Below are 21,841 nucleotides of genomic sequence, written 5' to 3' on the forward strand. Positions count from 1 at the left end.
AATAAGTCCCAATGCTCAGTGGATTGCTATTAATCAAAACAAATAAACAAGCTGAAGAGGACAGACCTCCTTGCATACCTAAGATTATTCCATCTTATGATTTAGTAAACAACAAACTGCATTAGACCTGCAGTCCCTGTGGAAAGCAATCCAAACTGTGTTTGGATTGGGAGTTAAAATTTCAGAGGAGTATTTCGTAAACAGGGTAAGAGCTTTAGTATGCCATCTAATCCACACTCCACTAGCTTTGGAGGTGACTTTGGGCAAGTTTCTTCTCCTCTGGTGACTCTATTTGCCTCTTCTGTAAAATGGGGATAACAGTCTGTCCTCTTTGCAAAGTGCTTTGCCATCTGGAGATGAAGCCAACAGTGAGAAGTAGATGTTAGGAATTATTACCCTTCCTGGAGCAGGGCTACATGGCTTTAGAGTTTATTCTTGTAGCTTTTTCCCAAAATTAATTTTGAGATAAAGGTAGGTTCCTAAGTGAGTTTGACTGCAATTAAGCCTTCAATGCAATGGATTGGTCTTGTCCAATGGGCTCTTGAAGAGCCATTTTTATTAGCCTCTGGCTTTTATGCCTGTTTTCGGTTTTCTTGATCTTTGTTTCTGAACAAGGACAGCTTTCAGAAACACGGCCAAGAAGGCGGCAAAGACAGGTTTGTACCTTCAGGCACTGCTGGTGAAATCAAAGGAGGATCTTCCCCTGAGCTCAGCACACAGAGCTGTATGCCAAGGGAATGTTCGGTGTGGCAAGCTGAGCCCTGCGCCCTCTGAAGATCATATGGAAAGGTGAATTGTGCATCTCTCGGTCATGTGGGGAGCGGGGTGCCAGCCGCCGCTGCCGGCACGGGCGCCCCACCGGCCCCCACCACGCCATCGCTTCCTACAGAAGGGAAATCCATCCCTCTGGCTGAGCCCACCCCACAGGATCAACGTGCCTTTGGGTCAGGGAGATGGGGTCTCCCCGAGTACGCAGGGGGGATCTGGCATAGTTTTAATAAGATAAATAGGTGACAACCGCAGGAAAGCGTGGGACCCAAAAGGCAGGGTCACCAAGGCTCAGATACCATTGCCTGGACCACACCGCTGATCCTGAAATGACTCCACCGCAGGGAAACCTCAGCATCTCAGAGTCCCACAGGCAGCTGGGCAAATGAATCAAACCTCAACCCATCCCCTAAACAGCCCTTTAGGGGAAAAACTCTCTCTGATTATTTTTTAAACCCACCATAAAAGCTAAAAACAACAACAACAAAAAAATCATTCTGTTCCTCAATGCAAGAGAATCCCGGGCATGTGAGCTCAGAAGAGGTTTAACCAGCTGGTATTGATCCCGTCCCCATGCCCCTGCTCCTGTCACACCCCATAAGAGCGGGTTAGAGTCGCAGCCAGATCAGAGGCTCCGCTCAGCAAAGAAGGTTCCTGAACGTCATGGAGAATCACACAAATTGCCTTTCATAACTTTAAATTTGCTGTAGGGCATCATGTTGAAAGTTAATTTATGCGCTCCTATTGTACTTCCTAAGCATTATAAAACTAGCTGATTATACAACCCCATCCTGGTACTTGCACGTGTCTTCAAATGCACCTACCACCCCTAACATGCATCCCAGATTAGATAATCTTAGTTTTGTAATTGGTCTCTCCTGGGGAGACAAGACCTCCCCTTCCAACGCTTGGTCACCTGGAGCCTTTAAAAAGCACCTCAAAGGCACCCAGTTAAGGGAGATCTCTTAACAGGGAGATTTTACCTTTTGGAAGCATGCCGGTGTCGGAAGAGGCCTTTGCTCCAGCGGCCCCGGCCACCATGCCCCAGGAGCCCCGGCAGACAGACTTCCAGCTGGTGCGAGTCAAGAGCACGTGGTGCCGTATCAAGAAAGGAGAAGCCCTTTCTGACTGCAAGGACAAGATAACTCTCTCCGAAGCAAAAATGTAAGTATAGGAGCCCACCTTGCTCATTGGCGACTGTGCTGGAGGGCTCTGGCTAGCCAAACTGTGCGGTCTCCCTGGTGGGATGCATCTCGGATGGAGAAACCATCTTGTGTGCCGTTGCAGCTTAAACCCACCATTACAAGTACCACCCTGTGAAAGTGGGCTTCAAAACGTGTGCAATACGGCAGCACAGGTATTTGCTGTTCTCCTTGGCGTGACTTGGCTAAGTTACAGAGGGAATTTTATCAACAGCCTCCAGTTTTGTAGATGGAAAGTTTCTTTAAACCTCTGAAAAGCTTACGCAGGGACTTCTGAATGCTGCACTTGGGCTTTTTTTTCTCCTCTGTATGTACATTAAATCTTTGTGTGTAAAACTCATGCACAGGCGTGGGAGAAGGACACATTTATAGAGATGGTTGCAGATAAATGAAATGCCTAGATAGGAAAAATAAACACAGCAGGTCACTGACAGGAGCAAACCCCATAACACGACTCAAACTGTGTAAGTCACCTAATGCTGCTTCAGACAGAGGAGAGAGGCAAATTTCCCCCAGGGATACATGCAGCTCTTTGCTGATATTACATCTCTCCAGTTAATTATCCTTTAATTACAGGATACTCCTTTTCATGAGCGCATGGAGCCCCGTTTGCGATGCAGGTCTTCCTTAACACGGCTATGTTTTGCATGTCAGAAGTTTTCTAACATTTGCCATGCTCAGGTTTTAATGTCAGAGGTCTAACCCTTTCCTCAGTCAGGTCAGAGGGATCTGCACCCGCGCTGGCAGTGGGCAGCGGCTGCGCGCGAGCATGGCTCAGGCAGAGCTGCAGCAGCTAGAAGGGGACTCGAGCAGACCCAAAGGCAGTCTGCTGGACCTCAGTCAATAGCAGGATGAACCTAGGGCCCAGAGCACACCCAGAAAAATCCTCAGTTGACATATGCTTCAACAAGGGCATGTTCAGCCTCAAATTCACAACTATTTTCGTACAGCAGAGGGGTTGCAACGGGTGCTAGTTGTGCCATCCGGCACCCAAAGCTGATTCCACCAACTAACATTCAAAACCATCCTGTCTCTTAGAAGCGTCACATGCCAGAGTCGGATGCACATGCGGTTAAAGTACAGCTATAAGGTATATATTTGGTGTACTAAAATGTACACGATGCTTTTTGTAATACTGCATTTTAAAAGCCCAGAAGAAATTTGCTGGAAGGTATAAATCCTCACCGTTTTTCTTTGACACTTAAAAGGGTTAAGGATAGACTTAGAGGCAATTTGGTAAAGAAAGCAGAGAAGCATCTATTTAGACCTATAAGAGAAAGTTCAGGCATGTGGAAAGAAATCGGGCATGTAGGGAAATCTGATTATCCAATGAGCCATCTTCAAAAAACAAAACAAAGGTTCACGAAAACTTTCAATTTTTACCCAACTGCAGCTCAAGAAGAGGTCTTATATAAAATATATTTTGCAGTTTCCTTCTGTCTTCTTTTTTCTTTTTTTTTTCCTTTCTTGATTCCCAACAAACTAAAAAAGCCATTTGTTTTTCCCCTGGCTCCCCCATACAGAAGTAATAACTGGGTTGCAGGGCTGTGTTCTTCACTGTTTTAGATAGATACTACATGCCGGCTTTGTAGGCTTTTATTTATCCTTTAAAACTCCAGTATGGAAATCTTTCCCAACTCTCAAATAATTTTCTTTTACTACTTTTACTTTTCTTTTACTGGGAGCAGTTCCTATTTCTATCATACCTGTTTCGAGGTAAAGAGATCCACTGTTTCAACTGGAGCATTGTAGAGCACTATTTTGTATGGAGGTGTGTGGCTGTGTGTAGATAGACAGGAATAAATCAACTCTTATCGCCCAGATATACTGGGCAGAGGATGTTTCCTCCATAAATGCTTTGGAAAATTTTGGCAATCTCTTCCCCACTCCCTTTTGGGAAGCTGAAATGATTGGTCTGGGGTTTTCTGCTGCAGTTTTCAACTTCCAGCATGAATAACACGCTCCTGCCCTTCTTGCTCTCTATCTTATCATTACCACGTAGAAATTCAGCCATTTGACTGTTCACTAAGACATGGGAGGGTTTCTCCAGTACTAAAGCAGCTGAGCCCTGACACCCAGGAGAGCTGTCCCACCCTCGCAGCCCCACACTTTCTCAGTGCACGGGCAGGAGACTCCACGTTCCCCACCTCCCGCCTACATCCTTAAGCTAGTTCAGACATGCAAAGTACAAAAGAGGAATATAGTGATTTCAAATTATGTTTTCTGATCCTTGCCAGAGGTGAATGCATCTCCGAAGGTGGGATTTCCTGGACAATTGAAGCTCCCATCTATTTTTGCTACAAAGTGGTAGAAACATACAATATTCTGGATCCCTCAAACACTACTCTGCTCTGGGGTCACATTACTGACCCCCAGCAACTAGAGCTAGCCACTAGTGGCAAAAGGAAGCTGAGACGCTTTATTGTCATAGACGAAGTCGTTGACGAACTTTATGGCTCCAAAGTCAGAGAATACTTTGAAGAGAATAACGTTCAGCACAAAATCCTCGCCCTGCCTACCACTGAAGAAACAAAATCCATGGACCTGGTCTTGAACATCTTGCAAGAAGTCCAGAACTTCAGCATTGACAGGCGAACCGAGCCCATCATCGCCATCGGTGGAGGCGTCTGCCTGGACATCGTAGGACTAGCTGCGTCGCTGTATAGAAGACGTACCCCTTACATTCGGGTCCCAACAACCCTCCTCTCTTACGTTGATGCCAGCGTGGGGGCGAAGAACGGGGTGAATTTTCTGCAGTGTAAGAACAAGCTTGGGGGCTACACCCCCCCGGTAGCTAGTTTCCTGGATAGATCCTTCATTCAGAGCATTCCTCGGCGACACATCTCCAACGGCCTTGGTGAAATTTTAAAGGTATGAACTTTTGCAACTGCAGTTTTCAAAACTGAAATCACAGAATCATAGAATGGTTTCAGTTGGATGGGACCTTTAAAGGCCAACTAGTCCAACCCCCCTGCCATGGGCAGGGACATCTTCAACTAGATCAGGTTGCTCAGAGCCCCGTCCAACCTTACTTTGAATGTTCCCAGGGATGGGGCATCTACCACCTCTCTGGGCAACCTGTGCCAGTGTTTTACCACCCTCGTTGTAAAAAATTTCTTCCTTATTTCTAGTCTGAATCTACCCTCTCTTAGTTTAAAACCATTCCCCCCTGTCCTATCGCAACAGGTCGTACTAAAAAGTCTGTCCCCATCTTTCTTATAAGCCCCCTTTAAGTATTGAAAGGCCGCAATGCTGGTAAAATGTCCATCAGCATCCATGGTGCTGTATAAACCACCATATAGAAACAAGGGTGGGCCATCAAGGCTTCATGGGGACTTTTAATTCTCATTGAGCCTATATATATTTACAGCTGCTAAACTTCTTAGAATATCCCTTACAGGCAGTGCCTAGTGCTAACCCTGCGGAGTAAACTCCAAAACTCAAGGCCAGAGATAGGCACGGCAAAACCAGGGAAGAATGCATTTTCCCATTGAGGCTGATCCATAGCACTCTAAAATGAACTGCTGGCAGAGAATTTGAGGCTCATTATACTGGGGATTAATAATCTGCAAGATCATTTGCACCTACCTCATGGGGTATGTCGAATGTGGACAATCAATCTCCTGCAAGACAAATTCTACTTCTAAAATTACCTGGGAAGTGCACAGTAAATGGTTTTATGCCTAAAGAGCTTTGGAAACTTTTGATAAAGCAGAGTTCAAGCCATTAAAGTTTATTAAAGATGAGTTCATCAGCAGCATTTTTCAGTGCTTGCACAGTGGGAAGTCCCCAGGATATCTGGAGGTTTCTGGCAGGCACCGGGAAACCCGGAGGTCACCATTCCCCACTACAGAAGTGGGCTAATGCCCGAGTCAGAGGGTGAAAAAATACACACTTGTAACAATGAAACCACTTCTGAACCCTCATATTCCCCATATTGCAGTGCTTTCCCACCTTCCCTTGCCCAAAAAGCAATCCCAAGGGTTAGATGAGAGTTATCCTGGGGATGTCCACCATCCAGTCCCTGCCCTGGGGTTGGCTACTCTTCAGCTGAGACAGTCTCGACTTTCCTGCCAGGCACACAAATAGCCAAAGCTCGTTACGAAAGGTCTGCCGGGCTATTGGAGCATGTAGCAAACTCACAGCACAGTCAGAGCTGCCCGGTAGCAAGGGAACTTGCCCACCAGTGCTCCCACCATCTCTGCCATTTTACCAAGTGTGCAAGTACTTCTTTGTTAGCGTATAACATGATATTATAGTCCAGTCTACTGAAACACTCAAGTTTTCAACAGCACATGCAAGGATCACATAATTATCTTTAATCACCTCTTCTGTTCTTTGTCCTAGATGGCACTCATGAAACACAAAGGGCTGTTTGACCTGCTCAAGAGCCATGGGAAATACCTGCTGGACACCAAGTTCCAGTCCTACAGTGGCTCTGCCAACCATGGGGACGCTGCTCTGCAGACTACCAGGATTGCCATTGAAACCATGTTGGAAGAGCTGGCTCCCAACCTCTGGGAGGATGACCTGGACAGACTGGTTGATTTTGGTCACCTTATAAGCCCAGAGCTGGAAATGGTGAGTGACAGACTTCATATGGCAACATCCATTTTAAAAAAAAAAAAAAAAAAAAAAAGTTTTCAATCAGCAGCATGAAAACTTCGTGCAAAAGGAGCTGAGCTAAGCTCTAGATTTGCACATTACCCCAGATCACCCAATGCATCCAGCCTGGTCCTGTTGGATAAAGAAACCCCTTTCCCAGCCCCATTTCCCTCATACCTCCACCCGTCTTTCCTATTCAGACCGCAGGCCAGTTATTGCTTCTCACCAGGCACTTACCAAAGCACAAAGATGACCAGATTTCAGTAAAGCCCCTAGAAATCGCCAACATGAGCTATAACAGTGCAAAGGCGTGGAGACCATGGCCTGTAGTACTGGGGAGAAATTGCCACTGAGGAATGAGGGGGAGGACTAGACCTTATGGAAGATTCAGAGCTCTTCCCTCCATCCCATGGTGACCTTCATCAGCAATTTGAATGGGAGGAGAATTAGATCCCGGATCCCTATGGGAGATTTTACATGCAATTAATCACGTATAAAATAGATCATCTTCTGCAATCCATAAATCACAATCTGTATTTCGACTGCTGCAAGTCCAACGTCAATTTTCAGGAGTACTTTTAAAAAAACCCTACTTATTTACTATTTGTCAACCAAACCTTTTCCCCCACCCACCTTTGCTCCGTTTCAGAGGGTTTTGCCATCGCTGATGCATGGAGAAGCTGTGAACATCGACATGGCATTCATGACGTACGTCGCCCACGTGCGGGGGCTCATCACCGCCGAGGAGAAGGAGCAGATCATCCAGTGCATGAGGGGCCTGGAGCTGCCGGTCTGGCACGGCGGCTGCAGCTGGCCCCTCATCAAGAGAGCCCTGATGGAGCGCCTGAAACACAGCGGGGGACAGCCCCGCATGCCTCTCCCCACCGGCCTGGGCGTAGCAGGTACGCGGCGAGGGACACCCGGGAGCCCCCGGGAGCGGGCGCTTGGGGGGCAGCGGGCGTCCCGGCACACTGACAGGCTGGAAAACGTGCCCTGCATTCTGCAGTTGTACGTTTCTGGTTTTACTTGTGCTTTTCTTAACATCTCAATAAACCCATCGAGAGACGGGATCCTTCTCTTGTGTGTAACCACCAGAACTCAGTGAAGGACCGAGGTCTAATTAATTGCATTATGATCGACCAATTCCCTTTGCAAACCTGCTTGCAAACCGGCAGTCTAAAGGCAGTGCTCTGGCAGATGAACCAGAAGTGTCATAAGGGAAAAATAATTCCTTTGTTATACTTGAAAATATTTGTTAAATAATCCTTGGCAAAAGGAATTTAATGTATTACTGTAATAGTATCTGTTCAATATCTGGGATGAAACACTCTTACTTATAAGAATTTAAAAAAAAAAACCACCAACCTCTGACATAGAAGCAACGCAGGGGACCAGGTTGTGATCTCTTGCATCAATATCCATCCAGACTATTTCCATGGAGCTCAGTCTCTGCACGCTGACAAGAAAACAGACTCTCACAAACTGTTTGGAGGAGCTACTCTCCCCCCTAGTGAGATATTGTATGCAAGCAGGAGAAGCTTCTCTGGATTATCCAATTAACTAAAAGTCTTATTTTACAGAGATATTCAATGACACTAGTGAAGAGACCCTAGAAAGAGCATACAAGCTGTGGGTCAGGGACTGCAGGATGGTGCTGGAAGAAGAGCCGGCTGCTCTCTGAGAGCTGCGAGCCCAGGCCGAGGGTCCTGCCCCACGCGTGGAGTTGCTCGACATCGTAAGTTAGTGGGCAGGACTGAATTTTAAACAAGATAAATACAGCAGCACCTGTGAAACCACAAGAACATTGCCATCTGACCTGATTTACCTCTTTCAATTGCTCTATTTGAAAGGGAATTCATTAGACCTGTGTAGTATCAAGAAGTGATCACTCAGAAGTGAAACCACCAAGTGCCATAGCGTAGTTCATAGCAAGCTGTCTCCTTTGGGGGAAAGTGAGCGGCATTTACTCATTCATTCGGTTAATCCAACCTTGGGGGTGCCATAGCCTTGCACAGCGCTGTCCCACCATTGCTTGTTGCTGGACCCCTGAAGTCAGTAGCTGTATCTGGCTCATAGACCATGTAGAAGAAACGGGCATCTTGACGGCACGCAAAACCTGCATGCTATGTAAAATATTTGAAGTGGGTTATCTCCTTCACTGGTTTTGGCATTCTGAGTTGTTCTTGTTCTCTCAGCTCATCCAAACTAGCAAAAAAACCCTCAGCTTCCAGCCTTTGCTCCCAGCGTAAAGGAAGACCACACTCCGATTACACACATCACGTAGCCGCAGACCAGCAGATATCGCTGCTGTGAAGCGTGACGGGAGCTGTATCTTGACAGCATGGCAGTCCTATGTCTTGGGACTCTTCGATACCGAGGACACGCTGGCGAGACTCATCTTGCTGCCAAAATGTATAGCCGTGGTTTTACTGTGTAACCCCGACCGGCCACCGGTGTGACAAATACAGTACCATTTGCATCAGTGTTGCCTATGAACGAAGTTGAGCTCCGGGCCATGGTGCAGAACCCGCCGGGCATCCCCACGGAGTGTCTGCCGCGGGATTCCTTGTACCTGGCTGGCCGGGGCTCCTTCCCCATCGCGGTGCTTTCCAGGTAGATAAGGGCAGCTAGGGAAAACCAAGAGATATCGGGGGACACCAAGCGAGTTTATCATCTTCAAGCAGCCCCAGTGTCATGTCTCAGGATCCTGGCAGACAGAGAGCAGGTTATATATCAGATGCTGACTGTGAAAAATGTAAAGGCAATGTCATCCTTCTCCCTGGAGGTTGAATCAAAGGAATCACAATCAACAAACAGCCTTTGAATTATTTACGGCATTATTATTTTTTTTTTTTTCCTTATGTCATACCAGTTTGTGCTGATGTGCTGCCTTCTGTTTTGCTGAAGTAATAAAAGCTATTAAAACTGGAAAACTTTTAAAATAACCATTCCTTTGCTACACGCAGTGTGTGCATGTGTACATTTGCACGTGCTCAAGTGACAGAAAGACAGGGGAGGAGTGAGGAATATAGCTGACATAATAAATCCCTTTTCCTCTTGAGCCTGGAGAAGATGTGCCTAGAAGTACACAAAAAGACTTCCCTGGCCCTTCTCCAGAGCCATGCATTTCTCCAGCTTCAGAGCGGGGTTTCGCACAGAGGGTTCCACTTTCCCAAGCAGACCTCTCGTAGGGCTCCTGCAGCGACCAGCGCATCCTCAGAGCCACATCTTCCCGTAGAACTAATCCCCTAATGCCCTGAGTTAAATAAGCCTGTGGCTGAGGGTATCAATAAAATTTTGTCCTTTTTCCAGACCATCAAACATAGGTTCGTTCAGCCAGTTCCTGACAGCCGCTACCGAGCGGGGAAAGCATCGCTCCTGCTCGCTAGAACAGAAAGGGACGGTGCAACACGAGACTGGATGAGGATCTGAACTTTTTAGGAGCGTGAGAGATCCCCAAGGACAGGAGTACCAAGGGACAATGTGCTGAGAGCCTCCAGGAGGGGAGGTGTGTGTTGTCTCTGCCCCATCTGGTGCTGGTCACCTCTCAGAGATGATCTAGGACCGGAGCCCTGTAGCTCTGGTGCTCCTTCCCTAGAGTTTAGGGGAATCACCTGGGTATGCTCCTGACCAGTTTTCCTCCTCTCCAGGAGCTGGATGGGCCATTTTTCACATCAGATAATCTAGAAATGAATGAAGCGCAGGATTATCAATCAGCTGCCCAACAGTCAGTGTCCTTCAGCGCAGGAGTCCTACTCCTGTCTACCCACCTGGAAGAGGTACAAGGCAAACATCAACTTGAGTTGCTTATTTTAAACGTCCAGGAAGAGACCCTCACGGGCCCAAAGGCATTTAGCACTCCAGTCCCACGGAAAGCCAAGCAGCAGCTTAGCAGGGTCCAGCCAAACTGATGAACCCAGAAGAGTCACAAAACCAGACGTACCCATTAAAAACCCAACACCTAGGGCTGATGTGCTATCGGTGACAGTGACGTGGCTGCAGGTCACCTGCCAGCCGTTCCCACACGTTGGCTTTGCCTCTGTTCTTCAGCAGCCGGGGTGCGTGTAACAACACATCAAAGGAGCTGGAGCACAATTAAGACTGAAAAGTGAACACATGATTATTATTTTTTACCCTCCCTTCTGCCGTGGGTAACAGAATACAATCAACCCCTGACATGCTTGGTTGCTTAGTAGCAGACAGCCACATTTTTAATTATATACTAAAATATGCTAAAGAACATAAAACGGCTGTGTGACTAATACGTGTATATCAAGAAAGGCATATGACAGCAGCTAAATTGCTTCAGTGTCTGATAGAGTGCCTCTGCCAGGCTTGTCATCGAAAGATCAAGGGAAGGAGGTGGAAAGTATTATTAATAAAACAGTGACTTTTTAAAATACACCTCATTGTTTGCAGTGGATTTTTTTTTTTAATGTCTAGCATGAATTTAATTCTTTTCCATTTATTCAGCTTTGATTTAATTCCTGCTTTTTCAAATGGAACCATTATCATTAGACCTAAAATCTCTGCTTATTTTCTTATTACCTTCAATGACGTATTACTCCAAAGAGAAAAGTGGAAAGCTGTATAGGACCCAGCTGGGTTCTCTGCAGCGCAAGTTCTTCATGGGTTTGTTTGAACAAAATTACTTTAGTGGTCAGAGAACATGAAATTATTTTATTATTTACATGTTCTGAAGTCGTTTCTTTTGCAACAACCTGCTCTAGAAACTGCTTTTCAGCAAGGAAAAAAAAAAAAAGAAAGATTATGAGCTCTGATATTCTTAATAAAGGAGCAACTATGCAGTTATTACTCATGCCCAGCTAATAGCAGCATTAAATGTACCCAAGGTAAAATGAGAATCAGGTCAGAGGTCTTGAAGACATTAAAAGATTTTGGCTAGATGTATTTAAAGTGGCTGAACACAACAGCAACTGCCCTGTTCCTCGTACAACGCAACATGTGCTCAGCGCTGCTGTGCTTCTCTGTCTGGAGCCGTTACCGCTGGTACAAATTACACGCTGCATTCAGAGAAAAGGACTTGCAAATGACAGTGTTAAATCACAACTCGCCTTAGAGCAAGACAAGTTCGCTGGCCTGCGCCGGGCTGGAGCTAACACGGCACCGGGGGCGGGGGGGGATGCCGCCTGCGCCGGGGATGCAGCCGAAATCGTCACCGCGGCAGGGTCTAAGCCCCCCGAGGGAAGCCTGCCGTCATTCAAGCTTCGCGGCCGCTAAGAAAGGATGCGGCCCCACAAGAGTGTGCTGTTCCCCGCTTCTTTAATTAATGTCTAACTCTTGCTGCCATCAAAGGCAAGGAGGAAAGCCAGCGGGAGCGGGGGGCTCTGGAGAGGCACTGCTGACCCGTGAGAGAGCGGGCAAAGCATTTGAGCGAGAGCAGAGCCCCCAGAGCTGCGTGCCCATCTGCCGAACCCCGCGCAGAGCCCAGAGCACACCCCGGGGCCCAGCGCACCCCTGCCAGCACCCGGCCCTGCCCTGCTCCCGTGGGACGAGCACCACGCTCGGACACCGGGTCCTGCGCTGGAGGCAGGCGCTCGCCCTCCCTCCCAAACAATTGTGGCTGCCCGAACAATGGTCACAGCAAGGCGACCGCTGCCGGGCCGTGCCCAGCTCCCAGAGCCTCTGATGGTGTCCTACAGCCACCCCAGGCACCCAGTGCAGCTCCCCTGGCCCGCAGCAGATGCATCGGGACATTTAAGGATTTCTCCCATAGCTCTTTTGAGACAGTATCCACAATATGCAGCCATGTACATCAACCCCATGGTGACTTTTATAAATACATTAAAAGAGCAATCAATATTTAGATGCTTTGCATGCCCTGGCTCATCCTACTGACCGTAGCAGCCTTCTCATTGCCTCGCACAGCTCTTGGACAGCATCTAACATAGAGGTCTGTCGCAGGAACCATCGTTTCCCTCTACGACCATAGAGAACAACGGTGCCTCAGCCCCCGTGACCCCAGCCCCGGGAAGCGCAGGGATGGGGTAAAAGAGTGGCAGCACAAGGGGCTGGGAGCTGCCTTCTTTCTGGGGAATCGCAAACAAGAGCATCCATCCACGTTCAGCATTGTCGGAGTTCAACAGAAGCCTTCTCGTGCCTTTACGATCCAGGTAAGAAAGTCATAAAAAAAGGAAGATTTGCACTGAAACTGCAGCTTCGGGCCTCAGTGGAGACGGGAGCCTTGACACACGCCTGTTAACAGAGTTGCTCTCAAAAGCTTAGTTAAAAACGGAGCCGTTTTAGGTAAGGGTGCACTTTGGATCATAGGCAAAGACGATGGCGATGGTCAGGGCACATGCATTTAACCCGCAAGCCAGCATCCTATTAAACCTTATTGGTTTTAATAAGTCAGGCACACTTTTTCAAGCCTTTCCCTTGCAATTTTAAGCAAGTGCATTTCAAAGGAGCTGGAGAAAGAGAGACTCTGACCACCATTCAGTGCCGGGACCACCCCAGATGCGACAGCAAAAGGAGCAGCAGCTGCTGAACCTGCTGAGGCAGCGCAACCACCGTCTCCTTCCCCGCATGGGGAGCTGCCGAGCTCCCAGGTGTCTCCTCAGAAGGAAAGCACGACGCGGTGACGTGGTAGCAGGGTCCTGCATCGTGCGGCCGAGCCCCACAGCGTCCCGCAGCCCGGCCATGGGGTTTTCCAGCAAACCAGACCCCACCAGGCGTTGGTGGCCTTATCTTTAACATCCACTTCCTTACCATGCATGGAATTTTTCAGACTTGTCTAAAAGAACTAAAAGGCTTCTAAGCAGAACCTGCTACCACCTCTTTGCCAACACACACTGAGCAACTGCTTACAGCCATTACCCCCACGACGGGTTTTCTTCCTGCTGGGTTCTGCAACACAGCCGAAACCCACAGCTGCTCCCACTGACACCAAGAAATTCACTCCCAAAACACAGTGCTGGCACAACCAACCACCAAAAGGAAAGCCAAAATACATCTAAAAACTCAAACTTAAATTATAAATTACATCCTAGGCTGCTGATAAATAGATTTTCTACTGCAGTACTACAATGCCACATTCTAATACCGTACTGAATTTCTAAAGAAATAGCATTACAAAGTCTGCTGGGAACACTCACAAGCTTCAACTCCGGTATCTTCTACAAAGAGGGTGCAGGGCTTTTCTATTCCTAGCAGAGTCAGGTAGCTTCACCCAGCATTTTTTGTTTGGTTGGTTTTTAAATCGAGTGATGCAGGACAGCTAGTCATTGCTAATTGCAACTGAATTAAGTATTTTCTACTCCTAATAGGTATCAGATTTTCAAGACAGGCCAAATTCAAAACTTCAGGGCTTAAAACCCATGAGATGATACGCATTAACCACCACTGCTGCTGCAGCAACGTCCACAGAGACGGCGAGGACTCCACGCCGTGAGCACAGTAAGCGACAGTCTGTCGAAGAACAGGACCAGAAGGGATGAAGGCAACAGAGAGACAGGGAAAAATAATGAAGATGGGAAGACAAAACAAGACCCCAGCTGGTTCCTACCCAGCAGTAGCTGCAGCTCCCAGCACAATCCAGGAGCAGCTCTTTGCGCACCAGGTGATGGAGGTTTGAGGGGAGTGACCCAGGGGGTGAGCAGAGCCAGGACTGGGATCTCTCCGTGCACAGGTGAGAAGGTGGGGAGGTGCTTCTGTGTAGGACTGCCGGGGGAAGGTGACCTCGCAGGAGTGACAGCATGGCGAGGAGGTGCAGGTACCCCCAGGCCTCACCCAGCCCACGGCTGACACAGGGCAGCTGGCGGGAGGCGAAGGGCAACGCAGCCGGGGGTGGTTTTGGCAGACACCCCTTTGAGAAGGGAGGGAGGCGAAAGGCAAGAGCCCACGGCAGGGGAGAGAGGCAATGACATTTTTCCATGTCCGCCTGTTTTGCTCCTTACGCTGGACCGTAAGCTTTGGGTCTACCCGCTTCGGTGTGCATTTGCAAAGCCCACGTAGGGCCTGATCCGTAGCTTCGTCCCCGCCATGCTACCGCAATACAAACACAACCGGACAGCTCTGGTACAACCAGAGTTGCTGACTGACACCAGGTCAGGAACATGGACACATCCACCGCCAAGTCACAAACACAGGAGCACTGCGGGACTTCAAACGCACAGAAAAACAGGATTCACTTACATGGAAAACGAGTGGCTTACACAGACATATGTGAAAAACCAAATGCTTTAATCCATCTATCAAGAACAACAGTTCAAATTATTTCATTGGATACATTAATATTGATCCATAATTTACAGTGCTATGGACCATACACAAATTATTGCTGCAGTCAACAGCAGATGAATATCAACATTACAGTACCAAGCATCATAGCAAGAGGCAGTAATTAATGTCACTTTTTCAAGAAATATAGGTATTTATACTATTATCAACTTCAGCTTCCCCCCCAGTGCATTTTATGTCAAACAACATAAATGTAAGTGCATTATTTTGTGCTTTGTGCTTTCCTTATGTACCTTCTTTTTCCTTTTACAGGTTGTAAGAGTTAAATATTGCTTTTATAGGCCAAAAGCAGTAAGGAAGAACTTCACGGTACTCTGCTTGTTCCTGCTTGTTGCATGGCTTTGGCAAAGTGGGAATTGGTAGCTAACCTGTCCACCCGCTCAGGGAAGCCACCGCCGGCCCAGTGTCACACAAGCCACCATCATCAGACTGGGCAACAACTTCTGTCCATCTCACTCCACCTAGTTCAGGCCAAACCCTGCCTTTAATTGCGCTCTCTGTCCTCTGCCATTGATCCCCTGTAAAACGTCACGGCCACGCGTTCCACCACGCGCAAACGGGCAAAGACATCTCCGGCTGGCACCCGCCTGAAGGTCCGTGTCTCCTAGAGATGTCCCCACTGCAGCGTCAACGTGCTTCCACTCAAAGGGTGGGCAAACTCAGAGGAGGGCTGTAGCCTAAGGAAATACGGGGTGAAGAGTGAGCAGGGCACAGCCGAGTCGTATGTTACCCCCACGAACAGGGAACACACAACACAGCTGCTGGGGCCACAGCGACTTTTATCAAGAAATCCAGCTCTTGATATAACGGTTTTCCTTGAATCCTAACTCATCTCCACACAGCATGTAGCCAAAATATCGGAAGTCATGGCTGTCAGCGAGTACCAGTGTTTCACGTAAGCTTGGAAAATATATATATACCACAGTCTAGACTTCAATTTCTGAATGCCCAGCACAGGCATCAAACCAAAAGCCTTATTCGCTATATTCAGTGGTTTTCAGTTACTACACTCAAGCGTGCACACCCTGATTTTGTACAATGCTGCAGAACTGTCCCATTTGAATGGGGAAGGGTAACGCAACCCTGCATAACAGCTACAAGCATTTTACAGCCCTGATTTTCTTTACCTGTCACCGTCACCAAACGGCAGCACCAGAAGCCTGCAGCCGCGTACTCGACTCGGAGCTAACTACGGCACAGCTCCCTTGCAGGGCATTTCCCTGCCCGAGGACTACGACGGCTGCAGTGCATCCTGCAGGCTCCCGGGTCCTGCCCTGGGCCAGAACTTCACTACCCTAGGAAAGACACATTCCTAAAAGCTGTCTGGGGTGGGGGGGAGAGGCATCATTATAATCTAACTCCAGCTCCTCCTTCAAAAAATAAAAAATAAAAAAAAAAAGCCACAACCCGGTGGTTGCACCAATGCTAACACATAGCTCGCTGCTCAAGCGGAAACGGAGACGGCCGGAGGCAGCCAGCAACAGCCACAGAAAGAGCAACACGAACGCAGACCCCAGAGTACCGTAACACCAAGCCGCGCCCCGCCGAGCCCCTCGCCGTCAGTGCCGGGAGGAGCGGTGCCAGGCAGGGGACGCTTCAAGAACCCTTCCGTGGGGAAACGTTTGGGTGAAAGCTCAGCGAGCCACGCCGCAGGCTACGGGAACGCCCGACGTTGTCCCCAGCTGTCCCATCGCTACCCAATTCACATTTGATTTCTGAACACTAACTGCTGCGACCAAGGTTTCCTTATAAAGCCTGCCAAACTGGCACTCAAGTCACTAACCGTTTCACTTATCCTATGTAATTTCCAGTGTAGCACAAAGAACGGGAAGCTCTTGTTTTCTATACGTAGGCACCATGCTACACTTCAAGGTCCTATAAAACATCACCCTAAAGCTCTCTTCTATGCCACACTTCAGTCAGTGCTAGTCGAGGAAGACTACAACTAGAGTTTAAGGCACTTCATTCTGAACGAGATACGCTTGCCTGCCGCTTGCAAGTCAGCTGTAGGCTGCTATTGAGAATCCATTCAATCCGTCTAGCTCCTAACACCACGTGTCACCTCTGTAAAACACCTAGGCTTGATATAATACAAGTATAACTACCATTATTGCATAGGACTACACTTGAGTAGATAATGCACCGAACTACTTTTACAACATTGTTGCATGTTAAAAATTAATAACATTGTTATCAAGTAACAGTTATTTGCAGATACAGTAATTTACTCTTTTTTTTTGTTTGTTTTTTTTTCTTACGCCAGCCCCAGTGCTGAAATAAAACACAAATTACTATAACGGGTATATTAACTACATAGTTATGTTTCCAAGCATAGTACTATTTTTTTCTGTATCACTAAAAATAAATATGTAAGTTCAGTTTCTCTACAGAGTTGTTTTATTACCTAATCTAAATTTGTACTCTATCTTAAATGTGTTTAAAAACATTTTCAAAGTGAGACGGTAATATACAAAATATTCTCAAAATCTCTCTTAAAACACAGAACCCTGCATAAAAGCTTCCTTTCAAGTGTTTACAAAGAACGCAGAAAACTTCCAATGAGTTTAAAAATGTCAAAAAATTGTTGCAATATTAAGAGGCAAAAAAATCTTACAAATGAAATACAAATATATTTAAAACAAAAAGTTGAGGATAACTAAGGAGTCCATGCAAATCAAAATAAACTGTACAATGCAATTTAAAAAAAATAAAGCCAATTAGATATGTACAACATAATGTGCCCAGCTGATAAAATGTATCAATTTTTTTGTGTCCAAAGAGTGTATACCAACTTACAGTGCTCCTGCTTGGTTTTCTGTTGGCAAGCCATCAATGCGTGTTACAAAACAAAATAAAAATCTAAGAGAAAAACTCGAACCATGATCAAAACGAAAACCCAAATCAGCTCAGAGTAAAATTAAATGGCACTCTGAGAAAGAGACTCGCATCTCCCTGCAATTTTCAGCAACAGCATTTTATATCACAACACAATCAGGATGTCTTAACACTTTTTTTTCTTGTTTGTATTCTGAGCGGAGTAGGGTGGGTATTTTTCCCTAAACACTTGTCATGTAAAGACCAAACGTTTGAGGGACACTGTATCTTTAAGGCAGCACTATTCAATTAATACAATTACAAATCAGACTTTTTTGGTTTTTTTTGGTTTCTTTACATTCTTTAACTTTACATTTTGTTTCCAAGTAAATAGGTTGCATTTACAATTCTACGATTCCCCCCTCCCCCCCAGTAGAAACAGACTCTTCATTTGTAATTCTATTGCTTTGAGTAGATTTGACCAGTTCAAAGTTCTTGGCGAATCCAGTTCACAGATACTGTACATATGCTGTACAATATTTTGGAGGCATTGGTAGTTTTAAAATAGAATATACAAGTTTCTTCACAAAAATTCTAAAAAAAATCCTATATATATAATATATACACACACGCACACACACTGGGCTACTGATGAAGCACAAGGAAAAAAATCAAAAAATTCTACAAAAGGTAAATTATTTAATCTAATGATCAAGAAACAAAGCAGTTTATCAAAGGTGTGCCAAGTATATGCTAACAAGCATGATCGGTGTCCTCCATGCTCACGCTGCTCCGCCTGCTACTCGTCTTCGATGCTCCAGGAGACACAGAGGAAAGTAGTGGGTCAGTTACTCCGACAGGGGAGAGGGTATCGTCCATCAAGATATCTTCCAGTTTGGATCCCATTTTTGCAGGAACACTGTAAGTGCCAGTCGGTTCAGTCACATTTCCGAGGTTGTCACTGAAGGTGATGGTACCGTCAGTGAGATCGAGGGTGGTAGTGCAAGACAGGTCTGTGTGGTGCGGCATGATGTCTTGGTTGCAGTTGTCCAGCACAGGCTCTTGTTTGATGACCCTGTTGACCATATCAGGGGAGCAAAGGCCTGTAGATGGAACAAGGGACAGTCCGTGTGCTCGAGCTTGCATCTCAAGTTCCTGTGAAGGAGGAGAAGGGACAAATTTGAAAAAAAAACAAAATCTGAAAGCAAAACCCATCATCTTACACTCTCGTGTACTGCAACTTACAGTTTCCTTCTGTTGGACACAAACCGCTTCCTCCCTTTCCAATAGAACAAGAGCTTGCACCTTGTACACTGCTGCCCTGCAGAATTTCACCTGAACACTATTTTCTTGAAGAGGTGGGTGAACATCACCACACACAGGTCCTTCACACTTCTGCTCAGAAACTACACCAGAGCCAAAACCCAGCACCCTGCAGAAAGGAAACGTTCCCCCTCGGGCTCTTTCTCAAACCAGTGCCACAGTAGGCAAGTTTGGCATCAGGTCAGGTGAGGAAAGCATTTAAAAGTTGGGGAAAAAAAATGAAATAGCAGAAGCGTACGCTTAATACTTTATAAAAAGTCATATGTGAAGGCTTAGCACGTCTACATGATGCTTCTCATTTCTGGCTGAGACACTGGAAGGGACATTTCTCATTCTCCAAGTCTGGCAGAGCTGGAAGTAAAAAGGTCAGCCAAAACTGAGCAACACTATTCCTGCACTGAAAAATTATAGACAAGTCATAGGAAGGCTTTAGACTTCACACACAGCCAGGATTCTTCGAATCTTTATGGAAAGTATAAATCCCACCTTCACATTTAATCATATAGATGCACTTGACTGAAGACAGATAATAGAAGAATTCACTTAAATGCTCTTTCTCAAACGCTGCAGTAAGAAATGTTTTGCTTCCACTTATGCATTATATTAGGCAATCACAACCACTGTTGTGATTGTACTGTTTCTGGATATTCCTATCACTCAGGTTGATTAATAACCTTTTTTCCATTTTCAAGCTAAGACAACAAGCTTGTAATGGCACACTGCAAGAGAAGGTGGAACAAGAAAGCACTTCTTCCATCAGCTAACATGCCAAAATCAGGAGTTTCTTATTCTGTGCTTAATCAGAATGAACACAAAAAGGGAAAATACAGCCTTTAGGTTATTTGCAGCCAGATGTATTGCCCATTATTCAAGGGTCTGGTTTTTATGTTATTTTGATTGAAAAAGGAGCCAGAGCAGATGGATAATGCAAAAGAAGATGAAAGATGCTTAAAAAGTGATCTGACTTAGCTTTGAAATATCACTGCTTGATGTTGTTCTGCAGAAGGGTTGCGTGTCTTTATCGTCTCACTCTAGCAAACAGATTGCTCAACAAAGTACAAAACCTGTGCTGAAGCTCATCCCAGCCTGTTCTATTTTAAAGCTGTTTACTGCCACACTTGACTCTCAGGTATTTCTAGCTTCACTATCTACTTGTGGATTAGCCGTGCTGTGGTTCAGGGGACTCCTGAGACACGGAGAGGTGTGGATATCCAGCTGTCTTTGCCCACCTGGAGAACAGAGTTGACAACAAAAGCTGTGTAGGCTGCAAGGCTAAGGTTTCCTATCCAGCTTGAGGTGAAGGCAAAGGAATTAATTAGAGAAATATTCTCCCCCTAAATCTCTGCGTAATACAGGCTATTGGGAACCTGGGTGAATCTAACAAGGCAACAACCCATGGAGAAAACATATTCACGTCACCTACTGCTTTTCAGTGTTGAGGAGAACTGTTTTGCAGTCCTACAGACTTCAAGGAACAAGTAAGACAACCAACCATAGCTCCTCGGACAAAAAAAATGCAGCTCAACATCCATAGCTCTTGGCTGTCTTGCTGCAAAAACTCTTGGAGCACTCGCATTAGATGTGCTTCTCTGCAACTACTCTCAGAAAAGCCAGGGCAGCCTCAGCACTACACACAGTTGCCAGTCCCCAAGATACCTACGGGGAACTCAAGATATGGTGCTGCAGTGTCTGTCACCAATACTGCCCTCCCCACCCATCTTCTCCTGTGAGCAGTGTTTACCCTCCACCAGAAAGCAGATGACAGATTCCTGCAGAGCATCAGGGAGAGGCTGATTGAGAGAAGAAATAGGAGATCAGATGTGGAAGACTGCAATCTGCAGAGCTTCTCTAACAGATAGGGCCTACATTGGTCCCCACACAATTTAGAAAACCCACAAGCAAAACAAAAAGATTTCATTTATTGCCATTTGTCCGAAACTGCTTCAGAAGAAAAGAAAACAAGCACTAAAGCTACAGGTCAAAAAACCTCCACAAACAAGACAACTAAAGTGAACATACTCCCAAATAGTTGAACTAAATTTGATCACTATCAACAAATAAATCATATATGAAGCCTCAATTCGTTAGGTCTGACACTCAAAAAAAAAATTACCATATAAATCTTTCTTATAATATGGTTTGCAACTTATGTTGGCCACAGTAGAACAAAAATAGACCAGCCCTAAGTGCTTTATTAGAGTGTTGGGATTTTTTTTTTTTTTTAAACTAATGTATCCTGGGTTTTTTTTTGGAAAAATCTCTGCGGACATCTCAGCATTGCTCACCATTTATTAAAATGGTGGTTCCTTGTAACCCTCACTCCTACAAACAAACTTCAGTTACCATTATTTGCAGTCACACACTGCAACATCGGGGGCATTTGCAGCTTATTTATCAGCAAACCTGTATTCTGAGCAGCAGGTGCCTGTTGGCGTGTTCCAACTTCTTCTGTCTGTTCTCAAGCTCCTTCGTGCGTTGCTGTTCTCTCTGCAGTTTACGGATGTAGTCCACTGACGCTTTTAGAATAGTTCCCTTATTCCAGCGCATATCCCTTTGAAATCAATAAAAAAAGAAGAGTTAAGGCTCTCAGGGAGGCTGTATTTTATAGTTATTACCTTCACACCGGCAGCTATGATTACACCTCATATATACACAACACCTGGCTAATATTTATTCCAAGTTTATGAATACAGAAGGTATTTGAAATGCACTAGAGGGGGCCAGAGTGCAGCTATTGTGCGGCAGGCTGCAGCCAGCCCCAGCCCGGCCGAAGGGCACAGAGCCCGGCGGCTGCCCTGTGGCCATCCAGGCTCCCCGCAGCCCCCCGGGGCCAACCTCCTGCCTTCTGCACAGTTTGGGACCAGCAC

General features: G+C 46.3%; 2 protein-coding genes across 8 annotated transcripts in view; one reads left to right on the forward strand and one right to left on the reverse strand.

Moving 5' to 3' along the window:
• The first annotated feature begins 3,342 nt into the window (after nucleotides 1–3,342).
• Nucleotides 3,343–8,256, forward strand: LOC142086022 (2-epi-5-epi-valiolone synthase-like). Its single transcript, XM_075158480.1, has 4 exons — nucleotides 3,343–4,841; nucleotides 6,318–6,551; nucleotides 7,225–7,477; nucleotides 8,156–8,256. Exons 1-4 carry the CDS (start codon nucleotides 4,149–4,151, stop codon nucleotides 8,254–8,256), a joined length of 1,281 nt encoding a protein of 426 aa, XP_075014581.1. The 5' UTR covers nucleotides 3,343–4,148.
• Nucleotides 8,257–14,759: 6,503 nt separating this feature from the next.
• Nucleotides 14,760–21,841, reverse strand: part of MITF (melanocyte inducing transcription factor) — a 110,595-nt gene continuing 103,513 nt past the window's right edge. For all 7 annotated transcript variants that reach the window (XM_075158641.1, XM_075158639.1, XM_075158642.1 and 4 more), the window contains 2 exons: nucleotides 21,378–21,525; nucleotides 14,760–18,806 (listed from right to left, as the gene is read on the reverse strand). In XM_075158641.1, the coding sequence (XP_075014742.1) occupies nucleotides 18,405–18,806; nucleotides 21,378–21,525 (550 nt within the window). In that variant the 3' untranslated portion in view covers nucleotides 14,760–18,404. The remainder of the gene's footprint in view (nucleotides 18,807–21,377; nucleotides 21,526–21,841) is intronic.

This window comes from Calonectris borealis, chromosome 10 (genome assembly GCF_964195595.1).
Source record: "Calonectris borealis chromosome 10, bCalBor7.hap1.2, whole genome shotgun sequence".
Lineage (NCBI taxonomy): Eukaryota > Metazoa > Chordata > Aves > Procellariiformes > Procellariidae > Calonectris > Calonectris borealis.